At 48.3% G+C, this 13726-nt stretch overlaps 1 protein-coding gene across 2 annotated transcripts in view; it reads left to right on the top strand.

The window, feature by feature from the left end:
- IFT43 (intraflagellar transport 43) overlaps positions 1 to 13726 on the top strand; it is an 82112-nt gene that overhangs the window by 48856 nt on the left and 19530 nt on the right. For both annotated transcript variants that reach the window (XM_039232323.1, XM_039232324.1), the window contains exons 4-5: positions 10252 to 10284; positions 10948 to 10994. In XM_039232323.1, the coding sequence (XP_039088254.1) occupies positions 10252 to 10284; positions 10948 to 10994 (80 nt within the window). The remainder of the gene's footprint in view (positions 1 to 10251; positions 10285 to 10947; positions 10995 to 13726) is intronic.

Genomic DNA, 13726 nt, shown 5'->3' on the forward strand with positions numbered 1-13726 from the left:
GGGGCACCACAGCATATAACAGAGGGGCATTGGCTGGAAGGAAGTCTTTAAAGGTCGCTCCATTACAGAGCAGAAAATTCTCTCCAAGAGAAGCAAAAGATCCAGCCCATTCAGTGATTAAAAATAGACCGAAAGCTAGATTTCCAGAAACACTGATAAAATTTGCCCCCAACTTGTGGACCCATGATTTCCTCTTGGCTCAGCCCCCACACCCTGTGCTGTTTCACTCTGCGCCCTCCCAGTACCCCCATCCCCCCCCCCCCCCAGACACTGCGTGGAGCTGCACAGTCCCTTTTCCACCTGCCCCGGGTCCCTCCCATCAGGTCAGGGAAAGTCTCTGTTTGCAGCTCTTACATCGTTAGCACCTCTAACCTGCTAATCTGCCAGCCTGACAGGGAAAGAACGCATGGGGTCAGACTTCAGGCAGGAGCCGGACTGCACTACCTAGCTACGATAAAACAAACTTTGTGATCTTAAAAAACTCTTGTTTTTCACAGTTAGCCTTCCATCTGGCCGGTTAACATTAGCTCTCCATTGAAGATGGAAAGTTTTCTTTTAAATCAATTTATTAAAGCAAAAGCAGAGAACCAACTTAAACTTTGAAAATGCACAGCTCCAGCACAACCCACGAAGGTGGCATTTGGAAACGACAGCGGGTTGGGAAGGCTGTCCAGTGGCACTTCTCGGCGACCCCTTGCCGTGGCCAGAGGGCGAACACAGCCTCATGCACCTAACCCCTTCGTGCACCCCCATACCGCAGGGTGTGAGGTGAGCTGCCTTGTACTGCCACCTTGCCTCTCTTTAAATTCTGGACTTGAATAACTTGGAGGGAAAAAAGGAACCTGGTGAAAATGCATGTTCCAGCCCACAGTTCCCTCCCGATCCCTGCCCAATGCCCGTGTATGTATGTATTTAGAGCGTCAATACCACCATGTCTACGTGTTGGCCACCCCAGGTCCCCTGCCGTCTTCTGAACATACCTGGCCCTTTCCTGCCTCCTCCCTCTATTTGAATTGTTTCCTCTGGTGGCAGGAGGAGCCTGCCTGGAGCTTTCCCTCCTGGCTCAAGTCTGCTCGTCGTTTAGTGGGCAGGTCCTCTGGAAAGTCTCCCCTGAGTCTTGGAGCCAGCGTGGTTCATTCCGTGGCTCACGCTCCTGTGACACTGCTTCCGTCTACCTCACTGGTCCTGGTAAACGGGGACTAGCAGTTGATGAGGATTGGGAACTCTGGTTTCTAGCTCCAGCTCTGTGTCCAGACAGCCCCAGGGCTGGTACTATGGTTGCACTAATAACTCCTTGTCTCCATTTCCTCATGTAGAAGATACACAGGGAGGGTGGCAGTGGTAGCATTTCAGGGCCTGCCCATGTGTCTTCTGGAGATATTACTGTTATTTCTAGAATGTTCTTTCCTCCAGCCAGACTGTAAAATCCTGAGCAAAAGATCCCCAAATCTCAATACCTCCTAGTCCTGCCAAAAGTTACCCAGTAAAGTGTCCCAATAAAATGGTGTTTGTTTGAGACACCAAAGATAGAGTTCTCAATTCTTCCACTTTCTAACATATTGATAGCAGGCATATATATATATATATATATATATATACATTTTCTATGTTCCCATAATTATTTTTAGCTGTTAAAACTTCCACCTCTTTTTCCTCCTGATAAATGCTCCTTTAGAATTTGAATCAGAACAAAGATGTTATTTTGAATCTGACCAGCAGGGGGCAAACTTCACCCAGGAATTGCCTTGTAATTCACTGTGCATTCAATTTGATAAGGCTTGGGAGTCCATGGACATCAGTTTTCGTCTTTCTACTGAACACCTTGTTGACGATACCAGCAGAAGCCAACCTGATACCCCAGAGTGCCAACATTTGAGTGCTGAGGAATTCTTGCTTGTCTTTAAAAGAAGGGCAAAATATGATACCTACAAATACGTGCTGGACTCCAGACACACAAATGGCAAGAACTAGGAATCAAGGGGGCAAACGGTGGGGGCCTCAACACTCAGGAGAGATTTCAATGAGGAAAAATCTTATGGCGAAGCAAAATTTCATGACAAATATAGGACTCCTAGCAAGTAGTATAGGTGACATCTTAGAGCAGAGGACCCCAGTCGCCCAGTCTGCAGCTGGATACTGAATAGACATGGTAGCCACATTTACAATGGCAGTGTCCTCTTTGCTCAGATTTGGATTTTCTCTGTGATGGCTCTTTTCGTGGGTCACAGAGTTCATAAAGTAGAGCCTTGGTTTTTGATGTGCTCGTGATGTGTGTGATCTGGGACAAATTACCTCCTTTTTGTCCTGCCTTGGTAAAATTGACCTCAGTGAGGTTTGGAGGCACTTGTGAGATTTTTACTGGACATTTAAAAATTATGAAAGCAGAGGGGCACCTGGGTGACTCAGTCGGTTGAGTGTCTGACTTTGGCTCGGGTCATGATCTCACGGTTTGTGAGTTCGAGCCCTGCATCCGGCTCCTGCTCTCAGCACAGAGCCTGCTTGGGATCTTCTGTCCTCCCCCTCTCCCCCCGGCCCCCACCGTCTCTCCCCAACTCACACTCGCTCTCTTCCAAATATAAATTTAAAAAGAAAACGGTACTTTGACTTCTTTTCCTCCAGAAGGTAGCTTTGGCTCCATTTTAGCTGGTATCTCCTTCCTGCTCCTCCCCTCGCCAAGTGTTTACGAATTTATCCCCTGGCTGCAGAGTTTGTTCTTTTTGTCGTGGGAATCCTGTGGGCTGTACAGCATGGCTTTAACTTTTTTCTCCCAGGCAACAAGTTGCACTAGTAAACCACTTGCCCAAAGCCTTCACATCTGGATCAGAGGCCATGGCCCCTGGGGGCTGGGCTAGCAGAGGGCCTTCCCCCGGGACAGTCAGGCCTCCGGATTCCTGGCACTGTGGTCTATTTTAAGCCGGTTCTGTCTTGCAGCAGGAAGGTGAGTCTAGGGTCCAATATGTGCTGTGGTTATTAAGAGACTTCAAGGACACTTCCCCCCATTTATCCCGGTTATGTCCCCTGCTAAAATAGGTTAACGGTGTCTAATTAACCACCGAACATTGTCATGCTGCATAAAGATAGCACCCGGGCTGTTCTCTGAGCCGTGGTACTTTATCTCCATTTAGATCTCTGCAGTATTCCATTAAACTCGAGAGAAACATTTTAACTGAGATGATGTCTACATTAGGGCTGCCTTTCACCCTTCAGCACGTAACCCGTGTGAGCGGCAGCCCAGGCCTTCTGTCTGCCGCGGTGGGGAGGGTGCAGGAGACGGGCTGCAGGCAGGAGAGTATTTACATCGCAGCGTTTCCTCACCACGGAGCCCCAGAAGGAAACTAAGGACTCCGCAGTGGTCCCGCGTGGCTGCAGTCACAGGACGGGTGGTGTCATAAAGTCTGTCCTCAGCTGCCCAAGTCATGCCCGTCAAACGGCAGCGTGGCCTCTGAATGTGAGAGAAAAGAATTGTGTTTGAGCAAAAGGACTTAGACAAGGAAGGTGTGTGGAGGTCTTTTTGGCCTCATGCGAGCTGTCCCATTGTAAAGAAAACATATGATACATCGCACAGGACATTTAAGGCGGCATTGACTACCAGATTGTCAGGCCTGGCAAAATGAGGCACTGCTCTAGTTGAAAGTGTGTCCGTGTCGTGGGAAATAGTCACCGATTTGAAGCAGAATCTACGGAACAAGCATTTCCCATCGTGTAGAACTATCTGCCGGTTTCTATTGTGGAGGGGCTAAGAACTGGACTTTGGTGGCCAACAGCTTGCATCCTGGCCCTACAGCTTTCTAACCGGGTTACTCTAGGCAAGCTGCTCTACTTCTCTGAACTTGTCTCTTTGGTAACATGGGGCAAATAAAAAAAGATAACGTGATAGTTCAATAACATTATATAATACTATAGAGAGAGAATATACAGTATTATATGATGGTAATATATGTAAGGAAGATAATATAATAACAGCGCATGGCCCCCAACAAGCGCAGTAAATGTTAACTGTCGATATCATCAGTCATCAGCCTTCTGTGACAGGCTTGCGGGGGTGGGACCTGGGGACAGGCCTCCCCCGAGGAGGGAAGGTCGCAGTGTGAAGCCAAGGGGAGGAAGGCTAGTGTGAGTCCTAGAGAAACAGGTGATTACCAGGAGGGGTCGGTTGAGGGCTGAAGATGAGACTTTCAATGGAAGGAGGGACGGTAAGACAACACCAGCACCAAGTCACTGACCAGGTCCGTGTGTCACTCATGGGAGAGCAGAAAGCCAAGTGCCCTGGCTCCTGTCACACTGTCCTCACAAGGTGGGAGGTGAAGGAGAACATTCCCGTCATTGTCCAGAGCTACAGCTCCATTCTGCAAAATGGCCAAAGCAATCAGCAAGTGATGGAGTAGCTCTTAAAAAGAAACCTGGCATTTAATTAACTTTTCAAAGCGCTGGTTCAGCAACCTCTGTGTTTTACATTTTGAATATTGAACGAGCATCTCTAATCGGATCTGAACTGCTTGTGGGCCTGCCGAGACGAAGAGCACCTGCTCAAGTTTTGCGGACACCGTGGAATCCTGTCTGCATTTCAGGAAAGCCGGATCAGGATCCCTCAGGAGTGGAGGCTTCAGCTATGAATTCTTTTCCTGCCTCCCTTCAGCCTTTAGGTCAAGGCAGAGTTCACTAACACTGGTGTTAGAAGACAGCGGGCGACTCAACAGGAAAAGCTGCAAGGTTTCCATTTCGCTGCTCAGTACCTGTCATTCAGCACACTATCTGAAGTAAGGTTTAGGGCACTGATTCTCATACGTGTGACCAGGTCCCATTTCTAGCAATTACTTCCTCGGGTGGCCTGGGGTGAGGCTCAGAACATAGACACTGGGGGGGGGGGGGGGGACAAAAAAAACTCGGTGATTCTCCTGTGCACCACTGGTTCAGAACTGTCATGGTAAAGGATTCTTTCCAGCTTTCAGTTCTCTGTACCCTCCTTTGCCTTCCGTAAGTATGGGAAGTCAGGAACGGACGGCCTGTGCGGTAAATGCATACAGGTGTCTGGGTGCCCCAGGCCTCATGGAACCAGGCTGGATCGCTGACAGAAGAGCCAAACGGCACTGAGATCTTGGAGGGCTGGAGGTTTATTTATATCGATGGGCTCAGGGGAGACGGTCTCTCCAAAGATCTGAGCTCCCGGCATAAGCACGGGGGACAATTTATAGTCTGCTGCTTCCACGTTAGTGGCAATTGGATGCACACGGTAAGCAGGACAGGAAGAAGAATCCAGAAGGAGAGTCTTCAGGCGGGGACTGGAATTCCCTGTCAGTCCTGTCGGCCCTCTTATAACATAATTTTTCCCTATCAAGGTCAGGGTTTGTTTTTTTTCCCTCGTCGTAGGGGCACCTGTAAAACCAGCGGGCACCTGCTTTGGAAAAGGCTTGGGCCAGTGTGTTTGGAATTTAGCGTGCAGGTCAGGAGATGGGGCTCTTTGTGGCAGCCTCATGACTGACTCGCTCTGTGACCTGGATGAAGCACGTGACACGGCGCTCCATGGCCCCCTCTGTCAGACAGCGCCTCTGAAACCTGCTTTAGCTCTTTCCCAGAGCCAGGCTGAGCTAGTGTTAGTGTTGGCAGATGGCGAGGGGAAGAAAACTGAGGAGCCTTCCACCTGTGTAAGGTGGTCAGGCTCCCAACCCCCTGCGCCCTGTAGCCACTTCTGGGAAAGAAGGCACGTGGGCCAGGGGTGCAGTAAGAGACCAAGAGCCCAGGGCAGAGCCGACGACAGCCCCGGGGACAGCCTGCACTGACGCTGGACCAGGTCACACTGCTTCCTCAGGAGTATGTCTGTGAGGAGATGACCCCGAACCCACAGCCCTCTACCTCAGCCTCTACCTTCCTGCGGTCTGTGGGAGGCAGGACTTCAGTCCAAGTCCTTCTTTAGTTACCTCACCCTATTGCACTGTGATAGATGACTGTATTTGTTTTGTTTTTTTTTTAACCTGCCACCAACAATTTAAAAATAGACTCTACATCATGACTGGGTTTGTCTGTATATAAAACTGGGAAGAAATGTTTACGTAATACGTACCCTTACTGTTTGCAGGACACCCTCTTTTCTGTTCTACCCTATGCTGTTAAAAAAGAAAAAGGAAAAGGCCAGAAAGGCTGGCAGGGATCCACTAAATTGATTTTATGACTCACAGCAGGTCATGACCTATAGCTTGAAGATCATCATGCTAGAGTCTGTGTCCTTATGCTGGGCTCTGTCAATGTGTGACTTGAGGTGCCTTTGGGAGCCAGGCAGGTGAAGTAAATCTGTGAAGTGGGTGGGATTGTATTTCAAAACAGCACCTTAAATGCTTTTACTGAGGTGCAAATATGGATGAATTGCGAATTCACATTCCTCCGAAGACACATACATACCACTGCCACTGGTCCTAAAACAGTCTTCCCACTTGGCCTTCCTTTTGCTTTTTTGCTCTTGGTAGCTGAGAAGCTACAAGAAATGCTTCACTTGCTTCTTAATCTCTACTCTGAGATCCAGCAGCGCAGATTGAATGATAAAGACCCTCCTCCATGACCCTGTTGGGTGTTGGGGAGGGCTAGGGCTCAGGCTCCGTGAGGGAAGTCAGGCCCAGCCTCGCAGGCTTCGTATCTGAAGAATTCAGAAATCTGGATTTTTGTACAAAATCTCCCAGATTGGGCAACAAATTCATGCTGAAACCAAAGCAAAAATAAACACCACTGTGGTCCAGGCAAACTGACACACTCCTAGGCGAGGCTGAAAGCCCTCAGCTTTATCCAGGGCCAGGCATCCATGGTCCGTTCTCCAGGGCCCTGCCCAGCTTCCCACTGGCCTTTCCATATACCCTGAGCAGAAGGCTTGCTCAGAATCTATTTCTGGCAGAGAGAGAGAGAGAGAGAGAGAGAGAAAACGAGAGAGAACTAGAGAATGTGCCACCTGAGGGCTTCCCTACCCTCTGTTCTTGAGGGCTCCATTTTTATTTTTATTCATTTTTATTTTTTAACGTTTATTTATTTTTGAGAGACAGACAGAGACAGAGCGCTAGTGGAGGAGGAGCAGAGAGAGAGGGAGACAGAGAATCTGAAGCAGGCTCCAGGCTCTGAGCTGTCAGCACAGAGCCCAACGCAGGGCTCGAACTCATGAACTATGAGATCATGACCTGAGCCACCTAGGCTCCCTGAGGGCTCCATTAAAAAAAAAAAAAAAAAAAAAGTGTTTATTTATTTATTTTGAGAGAGAGTAGGGGAGGGGCAGAGAGAGACAGAGACAGAGAGAGAGAAAATCCCCAGGAGACTCCTCGCTGTTAGCACAGAGTCTGATGTGGGCTCAAACTCATGAACCATGAGATCATGATCTGAGCTGAAATCAAGAGTCGGATACTTATCCAGCTAAGCCACCCAGACATCCCTTGAGGGCTCCATTTTGATCTTGTTCCTTCTCTTGGGGTGAAATGAGATTTGAAAGGGTCCTTGGGCTCCCCCTGCAGTGAGAGAGAGTAGGATGTGAACTCAGCAGCAATTACACTGAATGTGAAACTCCTCCCTGTTTTTGGATGTTGAGTGGATAAATGGCAGCTTATCAGCCTTCCTGTGAAGATTAGTGTTACCATTATTGTTTCCTTCAGACAAAATCACTGCTACTTTGGCCATAGCACATTGCTTAGGAAGGAACAGTGTCATCACAACTCTTAGGAATAATTGGAGATGCTATGTCTCTTATGTACAAAATGCAGGTGCCGGCTGGCCTCCCTGACCTCTTTAATCCGTTGTTCTTTTCTGACCCTGTATAATCCAAGCCCTTCTACCGTTGGTGACATATTACTGAGGCATTTGGATGGTGGGTTTGTAAAGTTCAGTTTCACCAGAACAATTAGAGGTAGGGGTCCCGGGGAATGTGCCTGAGCTAAGAGTAGAGCCTTCTATCCTCCCACACAAACAGGTGGCTTTGGCAGCTGCTAGTTGCTCTACATTTAGGATTTTCTTGACTCAGGATAGTATTGAAACCAGTATCGCCCACCAGCGCCATGGTGACGAGGCCCTGGGCACCCCTCTGCAGCTTACCATTGGTGCCTCCCTGCTGCCTTTTCTGCCCCACTTGCCCTCCTGCCCCTCCCTACTTGCTTAGTCTTTTTACTTCCTCTTTAAGAGTCAAAAACTACAACCTGAGAGATGCCCTTAGAGTTCTTCCCTCCAGTCCTTACCCGTCTCTTCTTCCCAGCAGAAGCCAAAATTCTCCCTCCCTCCTCTTCTCCTTCCTTAACAGTGCAATTGGGGTGGTCCGAATTTCATGTAAAGTAGCCTACTTAAAGTTGGGCTTAATTTCTGATTATGCTCAGGATGGGGGTGGGGGTCATTTGGATTTTGCGGAAATTGCAGGGTCGTTCCCATGTAGCTCTGCTGGCAAGGCGTTGTTGAAGGCCTTCTTATGCATGCTGACTCTTGGCCATTATGACCTCGCCACCGCCCTTTGCCTATGCTCACTATGGTGGTTGATTTCTTTCTTTCTTCTTTTTTTTTTTTTCTTTAATGTTTTATTTATTTCTGAGAGAGAGAGAAACAGCATGAGCATGGAAGGGTCAGAGAGAGAGGGAGACACAGAATCTGAAGCAGGCTCCAGGCTCTGAGCTAGCTGTCAGCACAGAGTCTGACGCAGAGCTCGAACCCACAAATTGTGACATCGTGACCTGAGCTGAAGTTGGACGCTTAACCGACTGAGCCACCCAGCCTCCCCAGTTGATTTCTGACTTGAAAGAATTATTTAAAACACAAATACAGACACACACAAAACCTTTGTTATGGTGGAAATTTTCAGACATACAGAAAAGTAATCAACATGTACCCAACCCACACACCCAGCTTGAATAATTGTCAACATTTTGTCAGTCTCATTTAGAAGACTTTAGATAAGTGTTTCTCCCAGTGTCAGTAGTGATCAGCTTATGTTAGGATTACCTGGGGATTTGTTTAAAATGCATCTTCCCGAGCTCCATTTTTCCCAGAGCTGCTGATCCAGAAAGCTCTCTCTGCCAGGTCCAGTGATCTGCATGTCTAATAAGCTTCCCAGATGATTCTTTAAAAAAGAAAAGTTTAGGGACACCTGGGTGGCTCAGTCGGTTGAGCATCCAACTTCATCTCAGGTCATGATCTCACGGTTCGTGGTTTTGAGCCCCACGTCAGGCTCTGTGCTGACAGCTAGCTCAGAGCCTGGAGCCTGTTTTGGATTCTGTGTCTGTCTCTCTCTCTGACCCTCCCCTGCTCATGCTGTCTCTCTCTCTCTCAGAAATTAAAAATATATAAAGTTTTTAAAAAGAAAAAAGAAAAGTTTATTTTGAGAGAGTGTGTGCATGCAAGGTAAGAGCAGAGAGAAACTCCCAAGCAGGCTCTGCACTGTCAGCAAGGAGCATGACATGAAGCTCCATCTCATGAACTGTGATCATGATTTGAGCCAAAATCCAGAGTCAAATGCTTAAGTGACTGAGCCATACAGGCGCCCCTCGAGACGGTTCTTATGCACGCAGAAGTTTGAGAACCACAGCCTTAGATAAGCATCTATATGTACTTACACCTCCTGTCCTCATGGAATGTCGTAAGGGCACTGCTTGCCCAACATCACTCACAGGGTCTTCTGATTCTTCAAGTGGAGGCTACAGAGAGGCCCAGAGCCTCTGGCTTGATCTGTGTGGCCAGTTCAACTCTTTTTGCTCCTTGGAAGCTACACACGCTAACAACTAAAGCTCCAAATAAGACTCAAGGTCTCAACCCTAAGAAAGTGCTCTATAAATTGGTCCATTAATTGTTGAAAGGAGGTACCATATTGTCTATATCCTTTTGAGTTTTGAACTTCCCAATCTGCCCTTGAACTCAACGATTTCAGTTGGAATTATGCTGAAATAAGCTTAGGCATTACAGCGGTGCCTATGTGGCTCAGTCAGTTGAGTGCCTGACTCTTGATTTTGGCTCAGGTCATAATCTTATGGTGTGTGGGTTTGAACCCTGTGTCGGGCTCTGTGCTGACCGTGTGGAGCCTGCTTGGGATTCTCTCTTTCCCTCTCTCTCTGCTCCTCCCCTGTAGAGAAACATTCCAGTGTCAGTAATTCTCTCGTGTGGGTTATGGGCCTTGTTATAGAAAGAGAAGTACAGGTAAATAAAGCACTTGGAATATGGTAATTTGCCCTCACGTTGAAACCCCGTCTCTTACGTACCCCACCAGCGCGTGAGTCTAGTGGTTCTCACAAACCCTGTTTTTCTGTTTTTCAGGTCAGGAAGGCGGGCTTCTGAAGAAATAGAAGAGTATGTCTCCAGCATTCTTGTGGCATCATTTGGGGACCTTTGCAAGCCGTTCAGTCTTGGTGGTCATCATCTGTCCGGCCTGTGCTGGACTTAACATTAAAAAATAGAACAAATCTGGCTGCAGTCTGCCCCTTTAGTTATGCACGTTGAGTCAAGTGTTCAGTTAACTCTGTTTCCTTGGCCGGGGGTCTTGACCTTCCTGGTATTGATGCCCATGTCCCCCTCCCACCTTGTGGTTTTTAGAATTAGGTGTGCAGGTAGCAGAGTGCTGACCCATGGGTTCTGCTTATTGATACAGGGGGGCAGAAGCAACAACAGCTTCCTGAACCCAGCCTTGTCCTCAGACCTCTATCAAAGAGGGAGAAAGAAGGTTTCTAGGCAAAGACAGAGTGTGCAGGCCGAGCCACTGGACGTTGGTCCCCCCCGGGGGTGAGAGGAGCATCCATATCATGGTCTGTGGGATGGGGCACTGCACGGCTTGTGCACGGCTTATCTGGCCGCACGTGGCAGACCAGGTTGCCTAATTCGGTCTGACCAAGTTGATGGAGGAAAGAGGGTCCAGAGACGCTTTCATCTAGGAGAAAGGACGCATACAGTGGCCGTTTGGGTGGTTTCTTTCTGTGTCTGAAACTGATTTTCTTCTTTCCTTCTTTTTGGGGGCAGTCACCGCCTCAGACAGCAGAGCTTGGACGGATCAGATGACGGAGGAGGTAAGATGCCTTTGGAGGAAATCAGAAAAAGCTTCCAGAGAGGCTCCGCAGCCCCCAGAGCATTTCCTGGGCCGCAGCGACCCTGTGGCACCGCGTCCCCGTGGCACCGCGTCCCCGTGGCACTGCGTCCCCGTGCCTTGGGAGAGTGCGGCCCCCTCTGCCTGGAGCTCCTCGCCCCGAGGTTTCCCCTCCACAGCTCTGCTCTCACGTGTCTCCCCTCCCCTCCCCGCTGCCTCTCGGACGCAGATGTTTCTCCCGGGTGCTCCCACTGCGGACTGGCCCAACTTCTGGGGCCAACGACCACAGCAATAATAGCTAGTGTTCATCAGGTGTTTATTCTACCAGGTGCCGTTCCACCAGTTGATATGTGTTAGAGCATGTAATCATCACAGCGACCCCATGAGATGCTACTGTTCTCCCCGTCTTACAGATGAGGAAACTAAAGTACAGAGAGGTTAAGTAAGGTTTTTCTCCAGTTTGGTCTAAACTCTGTGGTCTAGAGAGTTTCTACCGCTATGTAGCTACTCTTTTCTTCTAGGGTGTCTGATCTGACATTAAGACCATTCAGTAAATTCGTTCCTTCAGATATTGTATTTCTCAGCTCTAGAAGCTCCATTCAGTTCTGTGGCTTCCATTTATCTCCTTATTTTGATTATGTTTTGCTTCATCCTTGACAGTAGCCTTTATATGTAATAGCTGTTTTGAAGTCCTTTTCTGCTAATTCTATCATCTCTGTGTTTCCTGTGTTTCTTCCTATTGATTGATTTTTCTTCTGGGTACAAGACATGTTTTTCTGCTTCTTCACATGATTAGTAGTTTTTGATTGGATGCCGGTCATTACATATGTTGCTATGTTGAGTGTCTGGATCTTGTTTCTGTTTTAGGAGACAGTTGTATCTGTTTTAAGAGATAGTTAAGATATTTGTTAGTCAACTTGGTCATTTTGAGAATTGTTTTTAAGCTTTATTAGGGCAAGTCTACAGCTAACTTTATTTTTTTAATACTTTAAAGTTTTAGGGGCATCTGGGTGGCTCAGTCAGTTAAGCATCCAACTCTTGACTTCGGCTCAGGTCATAATCTCATGGTTCATGAGTTTGAGCCCCACATCAGGCTCTGTCGACAGTGGGGAGGCTGCTTGGGATTCTCTCTCTCTCTCTCTCTCTCTCTCTCTCTCTCTCTGCCGCTACTCTGCTTTCTCTCATTCTCTCTTTGTCAAAATAAATAAACTTAAAAAAATTGTTAGAGACAGTATTGTCAAAATGTCAGTTCTTAACAACTATAAACTCAGTGCAGTCCTAATCAAACTCCCAGCAAGTTATTTTCTGGATATTGACAAACTAATTCTAAAATTTACGTGGAGAAGAAAAAGAAACAGAATATTCTCTCTTTCTTGCTCTCTCTTTTTTTCCATAGAGTTAAGTTAAACATTAAGATCCTCAGCGTCCCTGCCTGGTGGTTCAGCCGGGACTGTCCGCTCTGCCTGGAAGGAGCTCAGCCTCTCCGGTTCCCTGTGGGATTGTATCCCTCACACTTTCTTGGTAGTGATCTGCTGTCCAGCCGTGCGGAACTTGACCATATACACGCACAGCTTAGAGGGCAGTCAGTCTAGATTGCTGCGGCCTTCTGCTGCGTAGCTCCTCTCTCTCATCCTCTGCTTCTCTGGTTCCAGTCACCCTCACCTACCTAAACTTTGACTTCTGGCTCCTCCACAAGATCTCCACGCCCCACCTGGTAATCCCCCTCCCTGGGCCAGAGTCCAGGAAATAATACATCCAGGCAGGAAGCCAGGGTAAATGGTAAGGCCCACACATTCCCCTTCTCAGGGATCACTGCCCTGCACTTCCTACTGTGCGCAGTCTGCACACAGTTGTATCTTGTATCATTTCCAGTGTCCAGTGTTGTTCCTGGCTGGTTATTCTCACACGGCTACAGGTGGGGCCCCAGCGCTTTCCGTAACTAACCTTTGCATGTGACCACAAAGTGAAAGGGAGCATTAAATCCAGAAGGCTTAGATTACTACCCGCCTCACGGGATTGGGGGCCTGTGGGACACGTGACCCATCCTGGGATAATGGTTCAAGTGTACATTCCCAGGCCTCCAGTCATCAGAAGGTGGGGTTGGGGCCCATAGATCTGTATTAATGTAACTACACTCCCTGGATGAGTATTTTGCACACCAAAGTCCGTCAGGCCTGCTGTAGCACTTCCTAAGTCAGGATTGAGGACAGGAATGGACAGGAAGTATGAAAGGGTACTTCTGCCTCATCTCATGCCAAAGGGGTTTTAAGGTAAAAAGGTAGTCACTGGAGGTCAGGAATTTAGCTTCCACTCTAAGATTTAGAGCATGGCTTCATCACTCTTAAGCATTTGACTCTGCTTTTTCTATTATCTCTTATTGACAAGCTCATTTCTTTTTCACCAGATCTCCTTCCCTCGCTCTCCTCACTAAACTCCGTGTCGCTGCCAAGCTCGTCCACCCACTAATAATCCCCAGTGCCCCTGTTAAAAAAGGTCCCCTGCGTTTCTGTCCCCCAAGTGTCATCCCCCACAAGTACCTGCGTTGTCAGTGCTGCACTGGGGGGGGCTCCGTGATTGGTGGCTGCTGGCTACACCTTTGATCTGCCTGGACGGCAGGGTGATCCGGGGATATGCCAAAGGACTCAGGGACGCAGGGGCCCTGCCGGACTTTGACAAGGCTGGTGGGTGGGCGAACAGCAGTGTGCGTGGACGTTA

The sequence above is a fragment of the Hyaena hyaena genome, unplaced genomic scaffold, assembly GCF_003009895.1.
Source record: "Hyaena hyaena isolate Hyena2069 unplaced genomic scaffold, ASM300989v1 scaffold_65, whole genome shotgun sequence".
Taxonomy (NCBI): domain Eukaryota; kingdom Metazoa; phylum Chordata; class Mammalia; order Carnivora; family Hyaenidae; genus Hyaena; species Hyaena hyaena.